Here is a 15,838-nt window from a genome sequence, read left to right as displayed (position 1 = left end):
TGGCGAAAAAAAAAAACAAAAAACTTGAGAATCAGGCTCAGATGGGCACCACCATTTCTCCGCTGGCCAAAAGTCTTGTGCAGAGCTGCAGTCTCAGTGGTTTAGGCTGGAAACTGGACCTCAGCAAAGACTCGTCTGTCCCTGGAGCGTCACAGGAATCAGTCTCATGCTCTCCACTCCTCCATGACCACTACAGCAGCTGCTCAGGATACGGCCTGGTCCAGGATTATGGAAACCTTGGGATCATCTCGTCGCTGGTCTTGGATCGAATCAGTGGTGCTATGTGGTCTGAGGGCCTCGGGATGAGAATACCCAGGTGGAAATAGAGAATATTCTTTCGATTTTTTTTTTTTTTTGCAACCCCTGGGGGTGATTACGTTATATAAAGACACAGCAACAGCATCAGATGCAGCACATTGATCGTATGGCACCAGGTTCAACTTGCGGACACCTTTATGGCCCTCGCATACAGTAAAAATAAATACAGGCCACAACTGAACATGGAGGACGGTCTCTGAGTGGCGTTCTCCAAGATTAAATGATGAAAAGACTTGGGTCTGTTGGTATGTGTGCGCCGCTGCGTGCAAGATTTAATATTTATAACCACCTCAAGGAATATTGGGGGTCACGAGTCACTGGCGTTGTTATATTGGGAGTGGCAGGCTGAAAAGTTTGGGGACCCCTGGTCTAATTAACCTAGTTAAGCCTTTAAATGTTACTTAAAGCTGAACACTAGTGTCTTGAAGAATATCTAGTCTAATATTATTTACTGTCATCATGACAAAGAGAAAATGAGTCAGTTATTAGAGATGAGTTATTAACACTATTATGATTAGAAATGTGTTAAACAGAAATTGGGGAAAAAATACAGGAGGGCGAATAATTCTGACTTCAACTGTACATGTGTTTGTCTGTGTGTGTGTGTGTGTGTGTGTGTGTTAATGTGTAGCCGTGCTCTGCGTTGTTAACCTGCTGCCGGGCGTCTCTTGCAGATCCATTTCCTAATGATCCTTTCTGCAAACTGGGCTTATCTAAAGGACGCCAGTCACTTACACTCGTATCAGGACATCAAACTGAAGGAGGAGCGCGAGCTGCAGGACATCCAGTCCCGCTCCAAAGACTGTCTGCACTCGTACTCGTGAGGAGGATCAGCAGCGCCACTAAACACAGCTAACTAACACACTAACACACACACACACACACACCGCTGCTCTTGCTCACTCTCTTTCTATTGGCCCTTGAGTTTCAAACGTTGCACTATTTCACACACACACACACACACACACACACACACACACACACACACACACACACACACACACACATGCAGAGCAGACTGTGTTCATTTCTGAAAAAACATCATGCATGTTAAAATCATTCAAATGCACAAGCTTATTGATGAGGAGGATCGTGTCTTTCTGGCGCACTAAAGCAGTTGCACGGGGTGTTTTTTGAGGGGAATTGGCTAAAATGATATTGGTGTGGGTTGAAATTCAGCATTTTTACTTCATGCCAAAAATCACTGTGTTATTAAGTAAAGATCATGTTCCCACTGCAGAATAATGAGAGTTTCTGTCTCGTCTTTAGTCCAGATATCTCACAATTCTGAAATCAAGAAGCATTTTCTAGACAAGCAAAGCATATAGTGTTGTTTTCAGAGATAATACTTTTAAATTGAGCGAGTTTTTACTTAAAACAAGCGAAATAATCTGCAAATGAGCATCAAAACCATCCGAACACATGACTGTTTTGCTTGTTCAAGGAAAAAACACGCTTCATTTCGAAGCATTATTTCTGAAAACAAAACATCTCTCCTGCTCTTTCTATTGGCCCCTGAGTTACAATCACTTACACACACACACACACACACACACACACACATGCAGAGCAGTCTGTGTTCATCTCTCTCCTGAAAAAAAATCATGCATGTTAAATTCAAAATGCACGTGTAATGCAGATGATGGATGAAACTGGAGCACAAAAGCAGCTGCACGAGTGTATCTGGCTAAAATTATTGAGTCAAAATTATTGATGTTTATTTTATGCCAAAAATCATTGGAATATTAAGCAAAGATCATGAAAAAAAGTGTTATTTTGTCTTGTTTTTTTGTTGAAATATATAAAAAATTCTGAAATCAAGAAGCATTTTCAAGACAAGCAAAACTTATAGTCATGTTTTCAGAAATGTTGTTTTTAAATTGAGCGAGTTTTTACCTAAAACCAGCAAAATAATCTGCCAATGAGCATCAAAACCATGCGAACACATGACTGTTTTGCTTGTTCAAGGGAAAATCTCACTTCATTTTGAAGCATTATTTCTGAAAACAAAACATCTCTCCTGCTCTTACTATTGAGTTACACACACACACACACACACATGCAGAGCAGTCTGTGTTCATCTCTCTCCTGAAAAAAAATCATGCATGTTAAATTCAAATGCACGTGTAATGCAGATGATGGATGAAACTGGAGCACAAAAGCAGCTGCACGAGTGTATCTGGCTAAAATTATTGAGTCGAAATTATTGATGTTTATTTTATGCCAAAAATCATTGGAATATTAAGCAGAGATCATGAAAAAAGTGTCATTTTGTCTTTTTTTGTTTAAATATATTAAAAATGATAAAATCAAGAAGCATTTTCTAGACAAGCAGAAATGATTGTTTTATTTTTAGAAATAATGAGTCCGCTTTTCCTGTTAAACGAGCAAAACAATCTGCCGAAGGGGTCAGAAAATAATGTTAAAGGACATACAGGATTATTTTGCTTAGCACAGTGGCATTTGCTTGTTTTAATGAAGAACTTCCGGGATCTGTTTATCATACGGAGCGCGTCCGTCAGTCAGCACTTATACAGTTGAAGTCAGAATTATTAACCCCCTTATTTATTTTTTCCCTCAATTGCTGTTTAATGGAGATAACATTTTGTTCAACACATTTCTAAACATAAAAGTTTTAATAACTCATCTCTAATAACTGATTTATTTTCTCTTTGCCATGATGACAGTAAATAATATTAGACTAGATATTCTTCAAGACACTTCTATACAGCTTAAACAGACATTTAAAGGCTTAACTAGGTTAATTAGGTTAACTATGCAGGTTAGGGTGATTAGGCAAGTCATTGTATAATGATGGTTTGTTCTGTAGACTAATAGGGGACTAATAATTTTGACCTTAAAATAGTGTTAAAAAAAATTAAAAACTGCTTTTATTCTAGCCGAAATAAAACAAATAAGACTTTCTCCAGAAGATAAAATATTATCAGAAATACTGTAAAAATTGCTCTGCTCTGTTAAACATCATTTGGGAAATATTTCAAAATAAATGAATAAAAAGGGGGCTAATAATTCTGACTTCAACTGTACATGCATTCACTGATTCAGAGGTTGAATATGAGGGGTGCTGATCGACGCTCAGCTTTAATAGAAAAGAAAAGTGCATTCAGATATTTTTATATTAATTTCAACATGCTTTCAAGATTAAACATGAGAGAAATGTGAAGAAATATCTAATAATAGGATATAAAGGTAAAATACGGGACAATCCCGGCAAAAACAGGGTCAACATGTATGAAGTGAATTGTTTGTTGAATGACAGTTTCAAGAGTTCCCACTTAGATATGCTTATAGCATTCATAGCAGGTTTGGCATGCTGTCCCGGGAGAGAACCCTGAGCTCGGAGATATTTGAGCCCAGGGCTCCCACCCGGTCAATAAGCATATCAGGGGATTGAAATTAGGTAGGTCTCGATAGCTTCCCCTTTTAGAAAAGGGAGGAAAAGGAGGAGATGGGGTGGAAGGGGGGATTCTTCCAAAACAAAGATAATAAGGAGAAAGTGATCCATTTATAGTAAGCTAGGATCACTCTGACTGGATTATTACTGATTACAGATGAGCAGCCAGTCATGCTCAATCATATCACGTGCTCCTCTCGATATTAGTTTATGAAACTTCACTTTGCGAGGAAACGCAAAAACTTTTAAAAATATGCTTTTACTCATCACATTTCTTTTTTCCTCCATCCATTTTTTTCTCCACCATCACGTCCCTTCCGGGTCTCCGTAAGAACTCTCTTAATTCAAACATTATTATTTCCGAAATTGCTTGTCTGAAAATGCTTCTTGACTTAAGAATATGTAGATATCTGGACAAGAAACAAGACAAAACTTATGGAAAACATTTAAGTGCATTTTTTAATTAATAATTTGCATTGTCCAGAATACAATTAGAGCAACTTTAAAGGTGATTTCTCCTAGTGGTGTAACGGATCACGAATCTGACGGTTTCTGATTGTTTTTATAAGGCATGGATCAGACCATTTTTCAGGGGAGGAGACAGATATAATTTGCTCTCCATTTATTACTGAAACAGCACTGCAAGACACTTTTGGTTTGAACAAACAATTTGTAACTTCATAACTCACTCAAAACAAAGTGATTGGCCGGATTAATAAACATATGCAAATCAGCATCATTTATAATTGATGTTGCGTGGGTGTTGTGATCCTGATCTTTTACTGATTAATCGTGCAGCTTACACTGAATGCAGGCTAAACAAGCAGAGACAGAGAACACCTTTAATAACCTGAGAAACCCTCCACATCCCTAATAACCCACCACAACTTCCTCCGTCATCATTATATTTTACAGGAAAGCCCGAATGCTTCCATACATGTGATCTGAATGAGCGAGAGACGATCTCTCTGCCATCGGTAACAATTTAGGTTTAATCTACCAGTAAAAAAAAATGTGTTAATCCACAGGTCACGTGTGTTCAGAACTGTGGGTTGTGATCTGTGTGAATCTTGGATCAGCCGTCATCCGTTACACCCCTAATTTGTCCTCTGTATTTAGATTTGTGTGTGTGTGTGTGTGTGTGTGTGTGTGTGTGTGTGTGTGTGTGTGTGTGTGTGTGTGTGTGAACAACACTTAATCAGTTTCTCAATGGAAAGATTATTAATGCAGCTTTCAGGCGATATATAAATCTCAATTTGCAAAAACGAACACTCGTGACTGGTTTTGTGTCCAGAGTCAAAATTATGGAAGCCACTGAACTCAAAAGACAAACAATAAAAAAAAAAAACAATTCTCCTAATTCTGACTTTCTCTCATTTGCATTTTTATGTTTCAGCCGTCCTAAATTAGTGATCTGTATCTTGCAGAGTTTAACTTACAAACTCCTCATTTCATGTTCATTTCTTAGATCATTAACATGAAAAAAAGACATTTAAGATGTCAAAGAACAGTGGAAAGGAGTGCAAATATTAAAGTCAGAATTTTGAGAAATGTTCATAACTGAGATTTTGAGAGGCGTCACATATTTCTCTTCTTTTCCTCTGATTTTCAGCATTTTTCCTCAGAATTTAAAGTTTGTTGCTTTTTTATGAGCTAAACTTCTTTCTTTAAAGAGCAACTTTATTTTTTTCTGTTGTGAGTTTACTCCATCTTGCAGATTTGACCTTTTGTTTTTCTTGGATATTTTTTTCTGAATATTTTTTCCTCAACTTGCAATTGCAGATTCATCATGTAAAAAAACATAAATAATTGCAAGAATTAAAAATCACCAACTTTTCTCCCCTTTTCCCTCACAATTGAGAGTTTTTCTGCAGATTCGGGTTATAAAGCTGCATTTAGACTTTTTTTTTTTTTGCAACTATGGAATTTTATGAACTTCAAATATCAAGATATGAACTGAGAACAGCAGAAATAAAGTCAGAATTGTGATGGACTTTAACAAATATAAAATAGAAATGCTGGATCTTTATTTTACTGCAGTGCACTCAGATGCAATTTTGTGCAAACCTTTTAAAGAACCATGCATGTTTTTCAGAAACACAAGCGCATTTTTGATGCAGAGATGTGTGTGTGTGTGTTTCTGCACAGTGTATGCACACAGAAAAACACACAGCGCTTCACTACCTCACATTCAGCAAACCTTCAGCATTGATTTACTGTCCAGCATCAGGAAAGCGCCATCATTCCTCTCTTATTCATTAGGTAGAAACTTTTTCGTTCATTTTAAGCTCAGTTAGTTTTCAGTTTTTGTAATCATATGTGGGCTAACCTGACATTGCTGGTCTGAAAACGTTATGTATTTCTCTTTTGCATTAATGATTTGAGGTCTGGTTCTGTAGTGAGTGTGCATTAGAGACACCGCAGATGCGCATCTCTGGACTTTCCTCATTTCACAGAAGATTTTTTTTATCCATGTGTTGCATCAGTGAATGTGAAATCAACAGAAACCCTGATGGAAAATAATAAATGCTGCGGGAAAATAAAACTCTTAAAACATTTTCAGTCTTCAATTATTTTCTCATTTATATTTGACCTTTTATTTTCCTCCAATTTTTCAAAATCTTTTTTTCCCCTCTAACTGTTATTTTGGGTGGCACGGTGGCTCAGTGGTTAGCACTGCTGCCTCACAGCAAGAAGGTCACTGGCTCAGTCCTGGCTGGGTCAGTTGGTGTTTCTGTGTGGAGTTTGCATGTTCTCCCCATGTTGGCATGGGTTTCCTCTGGGTGCTCCAGTTTCCCCCACAGTCCAAACAGTTTGCATTTGCGGCTGAAAGGGCATCCGCTGTGTAAACCATATGCTGGAATAGTTGGTGGTTCATTCCGCTGTGGCAACCCCAGATAAATAAGGGAGTAAGACGAAGGAAAATAAAAGTTATTTTAGGGAGAAATTAAAAAGAAACAGATTTTTTAAATGTAAGATGCTGACAAATCATCTCATCTTTTTAAGAGAAAAAAACTTTAAAATGTCAGTTTAAGATTAAAAACCAAATGTAAGAATCTATTTTTATATCTCAATGTAGGAGAACAATTTATTTTTCTGTTTCTTCCCAAAAAATAAATTGGTAAAGTGATTTTTTTTTCCCCCCTTAAGAGTAGAGATCTGTGCAGGACCAAATTTTGAATCCCGCTCCCGCCAGGTTTTAGTCCGAACCCGACCGCTCCTGCTTATGTTCAGCATTCGTTGTCTCGCTACCCGACCCACCCCGATTTCTTCCCGCTGCGCCCATTCCAGCTGACGGACAGGGGGAGAACATAACCACAAACCACCCAGCTATACAGTCCAGACAGCCTATAACAAGCTGTGTGTAAACACACACATACAGACACACAGCACCAAGCAAGTGACACACACACACACATACACAGACAACACAAAGCTCTCTCTCATTCACACACACACACACAGACAACACAAAGCTCTCTCTCATTCATTCACACACACACGCACGCACGCACGCACACACACACACGCACACACACACCACAGCAGCAGCAAACAAGCTAAACGCGGCATCACACACTCTCATTCACACACATGCATACGCGTGTTCGGGAGTCTGGAGCGATATTGTTAGACCGCCCGCTCACGTCCAAAATTACACCAGTTACCGACCGCTCCCGCGCTTCATTCAGAAATGCAGACCTCTACCCAGAAAACTCACAAAATGTGCATCAACTGTAAATAATGACAACACTTTGCTTCATTAGTTTTCCTCTAACTTAGTCCCTTTATTTATCAGGGGTTGCTACAGTGGAATGAACCAACAACTATTCCAGCATATGTTTTACACAGCGGATGCTCTTCCCGCAACCCAGTACAGAAAAACACCCACACACACGTTTGTATTTGTGAAAAGGGGGGACATTACATAGGTTTCCATTCATTTTATACTGTTCAAACCATATATTGTATTGCCACCACCCGACCCCCAAACCCAACCATCACAGGAGACTGTGTGCAGCTTTAATCTGATTAAACTCATTCTGTAGGATTTAAGCATTTACATCACCAATGTCCTCATATTTCACCTCCTTTTTTCAATACCTGTGTCAAACCCATGTCATTTTGCAGATTTGTGTCCTTATATGTCACAAAAACACGTACACACACACACAACAGCTATTTTAGTTCACCAATTCCCCTATAGCGCATGTGTTTGGACCAACACGGGGAGAACATGCAAACTCCACATTGAAACGGCAGCTGTCCCAACCTTTACTTGAACCAGTGAATTTCTTGCTGTGAGGCCGCAGTGCTAACCACTGAGCCACCGTGTCACCAACGCTTCTGCTTTTGTCATTATGGGTTGGGTACGCAGCAGACTGGATGAACTCCTCTGTGTGGACTCTGCAGGCAGATTTGAACATTATTATCTGCTTTTGTTTCCTCTTTGTAGGCATGCGTTATTACTCTTCATCTAGTTCTCATATATGATCTGTGTATAATATCGTCTGTTTAACCAATAGTCCGCTGTTATTTGTGTAACAGAAGCAGATTCCTCTAGTTCTGCTATTTGGGAATTGTATACTAAAGATGAACACCGCTATATGATGCATGATTCTCTTTTGTAAGCCCTAAGACTTCTCTTTTGTAATCTCCCAGAAGGATTTGATGTATGATGTGTTCATATTAATGCTTTAAGCGCTGGTCTTTCTCACCAGTGACATTAATAATCATAGAAATCCGCCGAGTATGCCGGATTGTGAATATTAAACACTGCCCAAAACTGATGAACTGAACGAAGCAAGCTCTTGTATTTTGTATGAAAATGAAATAAAAGTCCTCCTGGATCTCTCTGTGTTTTCTTTTCCACCATCAGACTGCCTGTCATTATTATAATATTCATCATTTCACTGATGAGCTCAGACAGGCATCGGAAACGTGACCGAACATTTATTAAAAAGGTCAATTCAATAAAAACAGAAGCGAGATTCACCAGAAATCATCGTCGGCTTCATCGTGTGAAATCACGCCGGCGCTGCAAGACAGATTATAATCAATTGTTATTTAAAAAGTGCATATTAATGAAGCTCATTTACATGACTCGTGAATGATTCATCACCTGTGCTCGTGACTCTCAGACTGAAGATTCTCCTCGTGACTCCCTGATGACTCTTTATTTGGAGACTGAAAAATCAACATCGTATATGGTTATTAAACATCATCATAATGAATGAGCCAGCAGAGGTGTGTGATACTGACAAGATGTCATATTTGGCATGTGTTTTATGTTTCTGTCTTCATGATTGATTCACTGAATCACTGACTCAAATGATTCATTTTGAAATAGATTCATTCAGGATGGAATCAGATGTTCATTTCTGGCTTTATGTCCTGGGTTCCGTTCTTCGTACATGGATTACTCAGTAAACTGGATTTGGATATTGACGATTTGACAAGATCCAGGATCGTTTCGTTCTTCAAAGCTGATCCGAGAGTTGTTGTCATGGCAACAGTTCTGCTAGGTCAAACCTGATCGGGAGCAGGTTCAATTCATATAAACAGGATTAGATCAGCTCAGTTCAAGAAAAGATAATACAGAAAGTATGTTCCGAATTCTGATATTTTCTTACAGTAGTAGTTATATACACTTGGGAAAATGGTACATATTTTTTAACTATATAAAGTTATAGTCATTATTAATAAAACGTATGCAATCTGCACCCTCGAAATGAAAGTACAAAGACAAAACTTATTGATATGAACTTTTTAGATCGCTTTAGTACAAATTGTGTATAATAGAAATGCACAATATGTGACTTTTTTTTAAAGCAATAATACATTTATGCAGTCATAAACATGTTTTGATAGTTAATATGCCGGTGATTTGATGCTTCACAAAAGTTGCAGACGCCTTTACCAATATGAAAATGCTTTTGTAAACAATCAGTTATTCCATACAGCGATTAAAAAACTGTACTATAATAAAGAAAATATTTTCTAAATGTAGAACTAAATACACTGATTTGCATTGAAATACATGATGAATACTCTTGTCTTGACAAATGAAAGTGTAAAGCCTGCAGCTCACAACAAATGTGGAAGGTTATTGCGTGTCATATTTAACAAACCGTTTACTGCTAATTTGATGTAATTTTGCTCACATGGATAATTGAATATTAATCAGATGATGTCATTACGCTGCTGTGCCGTCAGCCAATCGTTGCATTGCTGATCATGATTTCGAGGATCGATAGATCTGTCCTTCATAACACACGTAGCGATCTCAGATCAGTTCATCCAGACATTCTAATCTGATTCGCAAACTTGTTTGAAGAACCAAATTAGCGAGAGATCAGTTATCAAGATTAACAGATCCAGGATCTGCCAAATAATCTCAGATCATTTAAGCGAGTTACGAAGAACGGACCCCAGCTTGTGTAAGATTACTGAACTTTATTATATCACACAAACATCATCATTATTATTGAGCCTACTGATGGCTTCTTTTGTGTTCTTCAGAAACCTATTAGTGACATCATGGATACTACGTCCATATATTTTACAGTCTATGTTTTTTTTTCCAAGATCCTGCAGCCCTGCATGATATTATGTTCAAATATTTAAATAAAGGTTTGTATAAATATATATACACACAGTTCGTCAGAATTATTCACCATCCTGAAAATGTCCCCCAATTTCTGTTTACCAGAGAGCCGATTTTCTCAACACATTTCTAATCATAATAGTTTAATAACTCATCTCTAATAACTGATTTATTTGATCTTTGCCATGATGACAGTAAATAATATTAGACTAGATGTTGTTCACTCGCCTGTTCCTGCTGTTTGTCCTGCATCAGCATCTGCATGTATCTCTGCAGCGGATTGGCCTCTTCTGCTCCTCCAGTCGGTGAGGCCGCTGAAGTCACATGACCCCCAGCATCATCACGCTGCTCTTGTGTTTGTTCCTCATGCTGGATTTGCGGTCCGGGGTCATGCAGTGAACAAATAAAAGGAAAAATACAGGAAATAAACTCATATTTGATTGTAACTGAAACTATAATGTCAACAGTAGTAAAGATATGCTGATCTCACCGGCTGCTGCTGGAGTGTGTGTGTCTCTCTCTGCTGCTCTTCCTCACGCTGTGATGATGATGATGATGATGATGATGATGATGATATTTGTACATCTGGAAAACACAAAAAGCTGCTTGTCCAGTATAATGCTGAAGAACACAGCCTATTTACTGTTATTCAATGAAGTAAACATCAGAAATAAGAGTCCCAACATGGAAACACATGACTGTCGTCCATATCAACGTTTACATTACACCACGGCAATGACTGGCGCATGTGTATTACATTCCCACAACATCTCAAAATCAAAACAACAGCAACACCGTGGAGCATCAGACGGGATTAAATCAGCACAAATGATGAACGATTAAGCAAACAGAAGGGTTGGCTCTGATGTTGGAAAAGCTGCTAAACACACACACACACACACACAGATCTGAGCGACAGATTCCTGATGATCTCACCTGGATGATCCTGCTGGAGCTCCGGCTCACAATCCTTAAGGAGACACGGCTGATCTGCAGATACCACTGTACACACACACACACACACACACGCACACGCACAGTGAGAGAGAGAGAGAGATTTGTTTTAGTGAATTGTGGGGACTTTACATTGGTTTCCATTGTTTTTGTACTGGAGAGCCTGTATATACTCTCCTAACCTAAACAATCAGCTTTTTGACTTTCTGGAAAAAAAACAAGGCTAAGAAGTAAAAAGTCATCTACATCACAAGCGCATTCAACAACAAACACAGACACGTGTGTGTGTGTGTGTGTGTGTGTGTGCTCTTACTCTGTATGGGCTCCGTCAGGTCGTGCAGTGTGATTTTCTCCGGCTGCGGTGAGGATTCCTGAGAGGAGCTGGACAAGAGGATTTCCTGCAGTTTGGCTGGACTGAGAAAACAACACACACACACACACAGACACAATTGACTAGACTAATACACAATTCCTTATATCAATAAGAGATTTACTCGAGCACATCATGCTGAATAACACAAGCAGAGTTTATACACAAACCTGTGCGGTTCCAATCACAACACACTTCAAAATGCAATTTTTATTTGTGTGTGTGTCTACGTCGTGTGAGTGTGTCATGTGAGTGTGTGTGTGCACCTTTGTGTGTGTCGTGTGGTGCTCTTCATGACGGGGCTGCTGGGACTGATGGAGGAGCTCAGTTCCTCAGCAGGAATGGGTGAAATGAGTCTTTCTGGAAACATCAGCGCTGGTCTGTCCGTGTTAGAGGATGCTTTCACACACTCTGAGACAAAACACACAACAAAATAAACAATCACACACTGCACACACAAGACCTCAAAACCACACACTAGAAAAAAGAGTGTCAGACTCTGAAAAATGCTTGATTACACTCAGCTGTTCACATAAACTATATATATATATATATCTCAGAACTGATGCTCGATACCAAACACCTCAGAACTGATCCTCGATTCTCAACACCTCAGAACTGATCCTCGATTCTCAACACCTCAGAACTGATCCTTGATTCTCAACACCTCAGAACTGATCCTCGATTCTCAACACCTCAGAACTGATCCTCGATTCTCAACACCTCAGAACTGATCCTTGATTCTCAACACCTCAGAACTGATCCTCGATTCTCAACACCTCAGAACTGATCCTCGATTCTCAACATCGCAGAACTGATCCTCGATTCTCAAAACCTCAGAACTGATCCTCGATTCTCAACATCGCAGAACTGATCCTCGATTCTCAAAACCTCAGAACTGATCCTCGATTCTCAAAACCTCAGAACTGATCCTCGATTCTCAAAACCTCAGAACTGATCCTCGATTCTCAAAACCTCAGAACTGATCCTCGATTCTCAAAACCTCAGAACTGATCCTCGATTCTCAAAACCTCAGAACTGATCCTCGATTCTCAAAACCTCAGAACTGATCCTCGATTCTCAAAACCTCAGAACTGATCCTCGATTCTCAACACCTCAGAACTGATCCTCGATTCTCAACACCTCAGAACTGTTGCCCGATTCTCAACACCTCAGAACTGATGCTCGATTCTCAAAACCTCAGAACTGATTCTCAGGGCCTACTCACACTATGCCATCAGTACCATGCCCAGGCCCGTTTCCCGGATCGTTTGAGAAGTCTGAGTGCGCTGAATCGGGCTCAAGCATGGTTCACTTGGCCGGTCCTGGCCCGGTTGGAAGAGGTGGGCCATTTGCAAAGCCCGAAACTGAAAGCGAGACGTGACTTTTAAGGGACTGTTTCATATGGATTTATTAATCATTCTTACTGTTCAGTGAACACAAACTGCCGTAGTTTATTAAAGACGCAAACTCCTCACTGCACGACAGCTGCACACCTTCAGCAGACCTCCTCATTCCTGCAGCACGAGAGTATTATGATTATGAGCGCCAAAAGTGGCGAATCTGTTCTGCGAAATATCAGACTGCGTTCCATCCCATTCCTAAGGACTGTATTGCACAGCATTGATGAAGTAAGCATGCCCAAGCCCGATTGTAGTGTGACTGTCGGGGGAGAAGGGAGGGGGGACAAGCGTGCTTTGGCCCGGTTCGAGGCAACTGTACATAGTGTGAGTACGGCCTCAATTCTCAACACTCAGAACTGATCCTCGATTTTCAACACCTCAGATCTGATTCTTGATTCCCAAAACCTCAAAACTCGATCTTCCCAACACTTTCTACTCATACCTGATTCTGTATTCTTCGTGTAATCCATCCCTATCCCCAGTTGTAAACAGCAGTCTTACCTGTATTTAAAGAGTGTTCATCATGCTCCTCATCTGCTCGGCGTTTGCTCCTGGAAGCAGACTGTGGTGTGGAGGACAGACGTCTGGCAGGAGGAGAGGCGAGTCTCTCTGCTGGAGAAGGAGTCCTACTGAACTCCTCATGCTCCTCCTCAATGGGACGTCCCGCAAAAATAGGACTGCGGGATATGACCTAAAGTCAAAACCTTGATTAACTGAACAGTTCACCTAGATTATTATTTCGTCAAACTTTAATTATGTGCAAGCTGTGCTGACTAGAAATTATTGAAATGACCACACAGTGTAATTATTGAAAAAAAAGTTTTGCAGTAACAGTTCAACAAATATAATTTACACGTCAAAGCAGGAAATAGTGTGATTTATTTTGCCTTTGTTTTCTTTTCGATTAATCGCCTGGCTCTACGCTGTAGATGAACTCTTACTCTGTGCTGCTGCGCTGCTGTGGCTCTGCTGTAGTTCTGGCTGCCTCTGTGCAGTGTGGGATCTTCAGCAGACAGCGCCCTCTGCTGGTGACTCCTGTACGCCTTCTCTAGCCGCTCCGCCTCCTGCTCCAGCTCTCGAATGCGGGATAAAGCACTGATAACCATGTCAGAATCATGTTCAGGGGCCACAGTGCGAGATTTCAGGCCCCTGAGAGCCGGTCCTGCTTCAGATACATTACCGTCAGCAGCGGCTCTGGTGTTTCTGAGGAGTTCAGTGTCTATGTATATATCAGGAGGAAGGAGTTTATCAGGGTGCAGATTGAGAACAGATCGGTCTACCAGAGAAGGCTTGGGGTTTCGGAGGATCTCGTTTTCTAGAGCTGTTCCAGTGAGGGGAAAATGAGAAAGAAGGAAAAGAAGAGAGACAGATAAAGCCAAACCACCAAACTACAGCTACTGAAAGATCAGGGCTCCATTTGACCAATCCTGTGTGTGATTACTGGAAAATTATACATTTACGATTTCTTAACCATGCAGAATGTCATGTGAATTTGTCTGAACAATTCTTTTCAATAAATATGAATGATTAATTGGTGAACTGTTCATTTCATTCATTCATTTTCCTTTGACTTAATCCCTTTATTTAGCAGGGGTCGCCACAGCGGAATGAACCACCAACTACACCAGCATATGTTTTACACAGTAGATGCCCTTCCAGCCGCAACCCAGTATTGGGAAACACTCATACACTACGGCTAATTTAGTTAATCATTTCCGCTATAGAGCATGTGTTTGGACTGTGGGGGAAACCGGAGCACCCGGAGGAAACCCACGCCAACACGGGGAGAACATGCAAACTCCACACAGAAACACCAACTGACCCAGCTGGGACTTGAACCAGCAACCTTACTGCTGTGAGGCCATAGTGCTAACCACTGAGCCGCCCGTAATTATTAATTTTCGAAAAATAATTTAAATTGAAGACATTTTTTTTAAAACAATGACAGAGCACCATAAATGAACCATTCAGAACAATAATTGCAATTTTATATTATTATTATCTAGTTGTATTGAATTATTAACTATAATTAACTTGTTAAAAAAATTAAATACTCAAAATATTAGACTTCCAAAAATGCTGATTTAATAACAATTGAATCAGAATGATGTTGTTTGTGTTTATACTTCAGTATTTATATAATAGGAAAATGCAGTATAATGTCATTTATAAAATTAACGAATAATTAAATAATGCAGTTTGTATTAAACATTTTTACAAATATTATTTATTTTCATTCATTCATTCATTTTCTTTTCGGCTTAGTCCCTTTATTAATCTGGAGTCACCACAGCGGAATGAACCGCCAACTTATCCAGCATATGTTTTACACAGCGGATACCCTTCCAGTTGCAACCAATTTCTGGGAAACATACACACACACACACACACTACGGACAATTTAGCCTATCCAATTCACCTGTACTGCATGTGTTTGGACTGTGGGGGAAACCGGAGCACCCGGAGGAAACCCACGTGAACACAGGGAGAACATGCAAACTCCACAAAGAAACTCCAACTGAACTAGCCAAGGCTTGAACACGCAACCTTCTTGCTGTGAGGCGACAGCACTACCTACTGCGTCACCTTATTATTTTCTTAATATTGTATTTCAATCACATGATTGCTTTTGGATTTTATTAATCTCATTTTAATTATATTCATTTACTAATTTCTATAATGTGTGAGATGAATGCAGGAACCCTGAATGAAACACTTATTTTGCAAGTTTTTATCTTGCAAATCCACATAAAATCAATCATAGAACATCC

General features: G+C 39.6%; 2 protein-coding genes across 8 annotated transcripts in view; one reads left to right on the top strand and one right to left on the bottom strand.

The window, feature by feature from the left end:
• The window catches only part of gpm6bb (glycoprotein M6Bb), a 96,415-nt gene extending 90,124 nt beyond the window's left edge, over window positions 1-6,291 (top strand). For 2 of the 4 annotated variants that reach the window (XM_087266403.1, XM_087266402.1), the window contains exons 7-8: window positions 993-2,354; window positions 2,454-6,291. In XM_087266403.1, the coding sequence (XP_087122529.1) occupies window positions 993-1,142 (150 nt within the window). In that variant the 3' untranslated portion in view covers window positions 1,143-2,354; window positions 2,454-6,291. 4 annotated transcript variants of the gene reach the window in all.
• Window positions 6,292-8,666: 2,375 nt separating this feature from the next.
• The window catches only part of ofd1 (OFD1 centriole and centriolar satellite protein), a 32,275-nt gene continuing 25,103 nt past the window's right edge, over window positions 8,667-15,838 (bottom strand). For 2 of the 4 annotated variants that reach the window (XM_087266004.1, XM_087266005.1), the window contains 9 exons: window positions 14,009-14,388; window positions 13,569-13,758; window positions 11,931-12,075; window positions 11,608-11,708; window positions 11,277-11,342; window positions 10,831-10,925; window positions 10,569-10,709; window positions 8,856-8,920; window positions 8,667-8,771 (listed from right to left, as the gene is read on the bottom strand). In XM_087266004.1, the coding sequence (XP_087122130.1) occupies window positions 8,726-8,771; window positions 8,856-8,920; window positions 10,569-10,709; window positions 10,831-10,925; window positions 11,277-11,342; window positions 11,608-11,708; window positions 11,931-12,075; window positions 13,569-13,758; window positions 14,009-14,388 (1,229 nt within the window). In that variant the 3' untranslated portion in view covers window positions 8,667-8,725. 4 annotated transcript variants of the gene reach the window in all.

Source organism: Danio rerio, chromosome 9 (assembly GCF_052040795.2).
Source record: "Danio rerio strain M-AB ecotype USA chromosome 9, GRCz13ab, whole genome shotgun sequence".
NCBI lineage: Eukaryota > Metazoa > Chordata > Actinopteri > Cypriniformes > Danionidae > Danio > Danio rerio.
Note: the sequence above shows the minus strand (reverse complement) of the source record. Positions and strands in the feature narration are given on the sequence as shown.